Raw genomic sequence first — 7814 nt, 5'->3', positions numbered from 1 at the left:
TTGAGATCCTCTCCGAGGGACCTTGTAATGAGGATGAATGCCTTACCAAAGGGCACTAGTGCACGAAGTGAGAATTGAACCCGGGTCACTGGAATCCAAACCTGCTCTACCGACTGAGCTATCCCACCTCCTTTTTTAAATTCTTTGAAATGAATGTGTGGAATTACTTTGATTTGTTTTATGTTCCCAAGTTTGAATGAAGATCTTGAGCCCATTATTCCATCTTCCATTGTGTTTGTTTATACATTTATCAACTTCAAATAAAAAATAAAAGATGAGCCATTTCCAATCCGATATAGAGCGACACAGTTGTCTGAAAAGACATAGAGATTATTAAATGTATGATGATAAAAGCACATTTAATATAGAAAGTATATTTGAAGAACGCATTATACAATGATAAACATAATTGACATAATTATGAACATTCAATAAATAATTACAGAAAGCACTTGACATATTCTCAATGGCATATAGATATAAACAAAATATCAATAAGCATTTCTTAACTTAACAAGTAATAATATTACAGATTATCATAATCCTATAAAAGATGGCACCATCATATTAAGAAAAAAAGAAAATAAACACAAAAGCACATTTTCAACCAATTTTGTAGAATATTTTAAGACAGTCCACTACTCTATTTCTGTACTTTTTACTAAATATGCATTTCCAAATGATATGGAAAACAACACTGTGTTGCACATTTGTTTATAAACAAAAAAAGAACTCTCGATGTGTTATTTCTGAGGAGGCAAAATCACAAATTTACTTCTGAAAAATAAAACTCTGCTTAGGTCGTTGCGTCTTTCTTACTTGAAATTATAATCTTAGATGGTAATTAAGCAGAATAGGCAATTTCTTTATTCATTAATAATCTTTTAAAGAACAGTAATTGTTACACATAATCAGTAATTTTCTGAGAAATATTGAAGTTTGCACATATTACAAAGAGCTAGCCTAGCAGAGAGGTCATTAGTACTTGGAAATTTGTTCATGTAATTTACATAGCACATGAGCACAGTCATTAAGAACCCAAAGTACAATGGTATTTCTTCACAATAGAGTCTATCGCCACTTAGTGAAAGGAAGAAATTCCATGAAAATACAAAGGCTTGACACAAAAACCAGCATTGTTATATCAAAAGAATGATTGTTGACGTTTTGATGGTATGTGTTGATTTAAGCTTTGAACATTCACAGTCTGTAAGACAAACAATAAAGCCAGCTATTATTCACTTTTACGTTTCGCATTTCAAAAAGTCCCCCAACAACCATAAACCACTTAGGCTTGTTTTTGTTTTTGTTTTTTTTCCTCTGGCGATTTCTTACTGGGAGCTACAAGAATGCTCTTCTTTTTTTATATTTTTTTTATTTATTTATGTATTTATTCATTTACCACTCTAGGAATGGAACAACCTATCAGCAAATGCTTTTTTTCGTAGGGGTCCATACACACAAAAAGAAAAAGTACCAAGAAAGCTAGTATTCATTCATTCACTGCCATAGCGACGCACCTGTCTCATTACATAATCATTGGAAGTGTTTTTATTCTTCTTTGGAAGCCCTTCAGTTATGGCCGCCACAGGTTGCAGTTCTCTGCAGTCGGATATTCATCTGTGTCCTCCCAGCTTCGAAATGCTGCTTACTATACACGTGAGTTGATCGATTCTTTAAACATTCTTTCATCTTTCAATTCATTAACTATTCACTGAGATAATAATGCTCTCATGTTTAGTGTAGAAATCATTCTCAATGTTCTATATACAAGCAACTTTGTTTTAACCAACGTGGTGGGTTAATCACACATCGCAGGATTGGATGTCGGTTCATTGTAGTTTGACCCCAAAGTTATGTGCAATCAGAACCTAGCCCTTCGTTAAAGAGTTTGGCTAATTCGTTTTCCATGGGTTGCAAAAAAGGCGCGAATTGCTATGTCGGGCAAGCACAATTCAAACCCACTTAAAGCGAATCGATAAAGATATCTGATTGCACCCAACTTCTGGGGGGCAAACCGCCATGAACCGCCATCTCACCCAGTGATGTGTGACCGCCTTCTACATGTAGTAGTTTGATATATTAACCTTTTTTTCGAAAAGGTATCATCCTTTCCACAAGTCCTAATGAGTCATTTGTATCTTGTTCACACTGTCACAATGTGAAATCCGACTCCAAATGAGACAGATGAAGAAATATGGCTTTCAATGGCATATCATATTGGTCAGACTTAAGTTGGTTTCGCCAGAGTGGGACTGAGGCACAATTAATGCTGAAGTATATAGATTATAACAATCCTCAATGCTGCATCCATTTATATTTTGTTAGCACCACGTTCATATCGAATACATATTTGAGTTTCTATTTTACCAAATCTTGTTTAATACTCGATAGAAAATGTCTTTATCCGTAATTATTGTATCGCACAAACAGAGCTTTTATTTTGTTCCAGTGTGGTAGGTAACGTGGTCTTCTTGTTCTGGTGTAACCGGTCAATGACCTATCAAAAAAAAAGAAGTTAGAAAGAACATAAATTAAAAGTGGATTCAAATAACCATGTCATTTTATTTAAACAGTGGTGTACACTTTTGAAACAAAATAAAACAGTGGATAGTTCTAGTTTTACATATTTCTTATTCTTAAAATGTGTTAAGTTGATTTGGAGGAGATAACTCTCTTAATAATAAATAGTTCGAATAATAATAATAATAAATAGTTCGAAAAAATATGCTTGTAAATTATGTTTAAAAAGGTAATGTTATTTTTTTCAAATACCTGTAATTAAATTCAATACAATTTTAATGATTTCAATTTCTATTGTTAAAAGGTACATTATACAAAATAACATAAATTATTAATTAGTAAAGTTTAAAATAAAAAAGGAATGAAATAAAAGGGGGAACTTGTAAAGCGAAAAATCTTGTCTAAATTATTTGAAGAATTTTTTTGAAAATAAAATGTTGTAATTTGAAGTTTCAGATTTAAAAAATGATAATTCATGAACACTGATGTTGCTATTTCCAATGTCATTTCTAGAAAACTTTAAAAACAATATGGGGCGAGAATTTTCAGATGTTGGGAAGGGATACACTTTATTTCATTGATAGAGTACCACGCTTATTTTTAACCTTATTACCCTAAAATGGTATCAACTAATAAATATGCCTATATTCTTTTCCCCTCAAAAAAAATCAAATCATTGAATCCTCCATAAGTTAATTTGATTTTACCTTCTTGAGAGCATTTTAAAATTACTGTTCAACGTATTAATGAAATATATATGTTTGCATTACAAAAAAATATTTCTAAAAAATCTTTATCATATAAATGCTAAGGAAATAAAACAAATTCATTATCGATTTTTGCTTACCACAAGGCATTCCATGAAATCTAAATCATTTGATCCATCTTTATCAATCTCCTTGACAATATCCATTACTTGTTGTTTTGTGAATAGCATATTCCCGCTCTCCAGAATTTTCTCCAATTCATGGCCATCGATCGTCTGCAGAAAATAAGACATTAAGATCGTTTGCGCTATATATTATATCATTGCTCGATTTGCTTTTAAAAGAATAAAATATGAATATATCACTCTGAATTTCCACCAGACTTTATGTAATTATGCAGACTATCAATAATCATATATTGCATTTTGTAATATGTAACGTCTGCATTCTTCAAGTTTACTTGATATCCAAGGTGCAAGTACGAACGACTCTGTTTGTAATTTTCAGGGTGATGATATAAGGTTTGAATACCGTAATCTTTATTTATGTCCCGTTTATAAATGTTATGTTCTATTCTTATATTTGTCTTCGAAAATGCATTTTTATGATTGCGTGGTCTAGTGGTCGGACTCTCGTCTTTAAGTCTGAGTTTTGGGTTCGAATCCCAGACACGAGGTGTTTTTCGTTCAGCAAACATTTATTCTACTGCAGAGATTTCAGGTTTCAATCACTTAGTTCTTTCATAAATAACTGAATATCTATAGGGTTTGTTATGTTTTTAAGAAGATGTTGTTACTCGTGTTCCAAAATTAGGGTGTCAAGCGTGCCATAACATGAGGACCCCTCGGTAGACCAGCAGCACCATGATTGATGCTGCTAAGTAGGGCCATCCTCCCGTTTTTCATTTATCAATTCACATGTATCATTTTATATGTATTGTTATTTGTTTTTAACGGAAATAAATTCAATTTAATTCAAAACTAGATCCAAACGAATCCTCCTCCTGGCGGCCAAAATAGCTACCCAAACAAAGTAAAAAATAAACACATGTTACAATATTGTAAAGAAAACTCATCATGTACTCGTAAAACAAACTTGCAAGCAATAGAAACAAATAAAATGTCTTTTCTCGTTATAGTATTTCATGTACACACAAGGTGCGGAAAGGATTGAATAGTCTCCATCTGGGGCCTGTTGCATAAATTGTTTACCTGAGAAAACTCTGGTAAAAACTGAAAACTAAGGTTAGTCTTATTTCTGCCATTGACTTTAACACAGGGCAAAAACTCTGGTGAAAACAACCTGAGTTTTTTCAGGTAAAAAGTTTTATGCAACGGGCCCCAGGAGTGACAGTGTTTTCCCGCCACTTTAATTAATAGCTTGTCATTCCTTCGCTTAAAGGGATGGTTCATTTCTTTCAATCCGTTCATTCTAAGAGTGATATGAAGACAAAATGAAGAATTTACTCACTCCGTCTCCATTTATATCGGCATCGATGAATTTCTTTTCTGCTGCCATCAACACAGAGAGTCTTAAGTTGGGGAATTTCTCGGCGATTTCCTAAATATTTAAAAGGAATGTAGGTGAATATTAATGTTTTATATAACACTGACCCCAAATAGTTTTGGTAGGTTAAACTTTATGAAAACAAAATAAGATAGAATTTGATTGTCATACTAATAGTATAACAAGCGAATAAAACAATTGTTTTGTCGTTTATCAATCCTCCATTGGTTATTGACTTCAGTTATCGTTTTTACTGATTTTGCATTCCTTTCTTTACTTTTCAATTCTTCTTGTGTAAGTTCATTCCTTCATTCATCTATACATTTTAAATTATACTTTTTTTAATTTATTTATTCTATTTGAATACTTATCAATTTACTTATCAATAATTTATTCATTTATTTATTCATTCATTCATTAGTTCATGCATTCATCCCTCTATTTATCCATACATAAATTTCATATTATTTTTATTTATACATTTGATTTGTTTGACTTATCTTATTGTCTATATTCATCAAAATTTATTATTCATATATTTTTCCTTTATTTAGAGGATATTCTTAAACAATTAGAAAATTAAGGTTATCTAGGTCAAATGTGCATTATTTTTGATACACCCGGAACGTTTCACGAAAAGTTTTGCAAGTGACTTTCACCAACTATTTTACTTTCAACCAATCAGGAGCTAAGATTTGCAGTAGCTTCGAACATTGGTCGGTGAAAATCACTGATTAAACAGTCCATGAAACGCTAGCCCAGATTATAATACTCTACTAACCTCATAATATTTGTATGTATCCTTTTCGTTTGCTGCTTTTTGTGCCTCATCCTCGGCTTCTTTCTTCAGGTTTTTGTTGGATGCTGCCGCTGCTTTCTTTCTTGGTTTCAGTCGAGCATTGGCGTGTTTAACACCCGTCTTTGGTCTCATCTTCTTTAGCTAAAATATGTCAAAATTTAAAAGAAAAAGGAGGTGAATAAATAGGAAAGAGATGACTAGAATTTTCAAACTAATTGGGGCGGCGTCGGGATATTTTGATAAGCGAGAAAAATAGCCCGTAAAGACGACGTCATGTTTTTTTTTATCGAAGATGTTACGAGGCCCGTATCTCTCATTTTTTTTTACCATCCTTCCTTTGTCCCCCCCCCCCTCATGCATCCTTTACTGATACTTGGGGGAAATTGGAGGCTATCGCAGTCATGTTGGTACTGTCCGTGGAATAACTGCTAGTCTTTGAAGTGCAGTACAATATCTCCCATTCTGTAACCAATAGGCCCACAGGAAATATTGCTGACGTGTGAGGGGACGTCGCCCCGTCCCAAACCCTCAACCCCTGACACGTTTTCAATGATATAGGCCTACAGAAGAATGAAAAGTAGGGTAGTATTTTACTCCTCTATCTAAGTGTCAATCAATATTCATAATGCAATAAAATAGAAGCCGAAATAGGTCAGTTGGGAGAGCGTCAGATTGAAGATCTTTTTTAAGTGTGACCAAAGTAATATGCGATCTATCAGTAATATTCTTCATACTGTGTATTTCTTCCTCTCTTAAACGTGTTGTTCTTTTTTTCCTCTCTTTTTTTCTAAAAACTTACCTTTGAAATATTAGCTGTACTACCCATCTCACTTGGTATATTCTCGACGGCCTTCAACATTTCTTCCTTGTGTTTCTTCTCCAGTGCTTTATTCTGATCTTTCGCTGCAGCAAGCTGAAATAATCAAGAAACAAAAGTAAGGATAATGCACTTTATAGGAGCGGCGCCAGTGAATTTTGAGCGTCGCGTCATTTTGAACCAAGAGATATTTTTTAATAGTGTTCTTTCGTCTTTGTTCATTTTTCTTCATCTGTTTCCTCTTTTCTCTTTCATTTTTCCCCAGTAGTTCTTTAAAATAATCTCTTGATGATACTATTTATAAATCATAGTGGCTCCTGCCCTCGACCAGTCCCCGTGGACTTTAGAGTATAAAAAGAATAATTTCCCTTTGGAGTATATATTCTTGATCCTCACCTCTACTTCACACTATACATATCGTAATATTTTATTGCTTCTCGTGGACAATAACTGTGAAAGGGACCAATGGATTAAAAAAATATGAACTTATGAAATTCAAGTTCGGGATATTTACCTCTTTCTCTAGTTGTTCAACTTGTTGCATGAGTTCATAATTTCTCCCTCCGACTCGATGTAATTCCTTGACTTTCTCGGCAAGGGCATCTTCTGCTTGTTTCTTCTCCTTCAGGAGGTGCAAGAATTCCTTGTTGTTCGTTTTCATTTCTGCTTGAGGATCAACCTCCTCGGCGGGCATATTCTCTGCTTCGTCACCCATTTTGTTTTAATAATCTTCTGAAATTTATGAATTTATTATCTTATCCAAATATATAAGTATCTCCAAAAGGAATGGTTTAGACAAGAAATCTCGTATATAGGCCTATTATTCCACTTGGACGGTTAAGGATATAACTTGGATACCCCGATGTTAACAAGTGTATGATGATGTTGACGTTCTTTTCGAAGATTGACAATCAATATGCAATGAATCACATTATCATCACAGTGCTATAATCAATAATATAGGCAATATCCCATTAGGCTCACACCACGATGTAAAACTCAATAATCCGGGGTTGTGAAATATTGTTTAATATATCCATGCAAGTCAAAATCCAAAGCAATCATAATGATCAATATGTTTGCAAAACAGACGGCGGTGTGTGCATGCAGTCAAGTATTTTAGCTTCAACAGATAAACTGGGACTATTATTGAAGTCTTGCAACGTTGTCATCGTTGCTAAGCTATTGACATAAAACTCTGGTGGGGAGTACAAAGGTCTGGCGGATATTGCTGAATGGCCCAGAGAACAGCCACAAAAGATATGGTCCAACCTAAATCTTTGGGCCAATACACGGAATGCGTATTACTCATGGGGCGGCCAAGAATTGAAGGGGAATCGGTCTTTTCTTTTGCGTATTGATCTATCCAAATGTTTATTAAGAGGCACGGATTAGAATGAATGGAGCAGGACAATGCCCTCAGGGGTTATACGTCATTCATTTCTAAGACTATTAGGAGTAG

At 33.9% G+C, this 7814-nt stretch overlaps 1 protein-coding gene across 1 annotated transcript; it reads right to left on the bottom strand.

Annotated features, from left to right (window-relative positions):
- Positions 1-362: 362 nt before the first annotated feature.
- LOC121418421 lies at positions 363-7561 on the bottom strand. Its single transcript, XM_041612271.1, has 6 exons — positions 6867-7561; positions 6335-6448; positions 5518-5676; positions 4701-4790; positions 3371-3505; positions 363-2500 (listed from the first exon to the last, which is right to left on the bottom strand). The coding sequence occupies exons 1-6, from the start codon at positions 7065-7067 to the stop codon at positions 2414-2416; spliced, it is 786 nt and encodes a 261-aa protein (XP_041468205.1). The 5' UTR covers positions 7068-7561; the 3' UTR covers positions 363-2413.
- Positions 7562-7814: the final 253 nt, after the last annotated feature.

The sequence above is a fragment of the Lytechinus variegatus genome, chromosome 7, assembly GCF_018143015.1.
Source record: "Lytechinus variegatus isolate NC3 chromosome 7, Lvar_3.0, whole genome shotgun sequence".
Taxonomy (NCBI): Eukaryota; Metazoa; Echinodermata; class Echinoidea; order Temnopleuroida; family Toxopneustidae; genus Lytechinus; species Lytechinus variegatus.
Note: the sequence above shows the minus strand (reverse complement) of the source record. Positions and strands in the feature narration are given on the sequence as shown.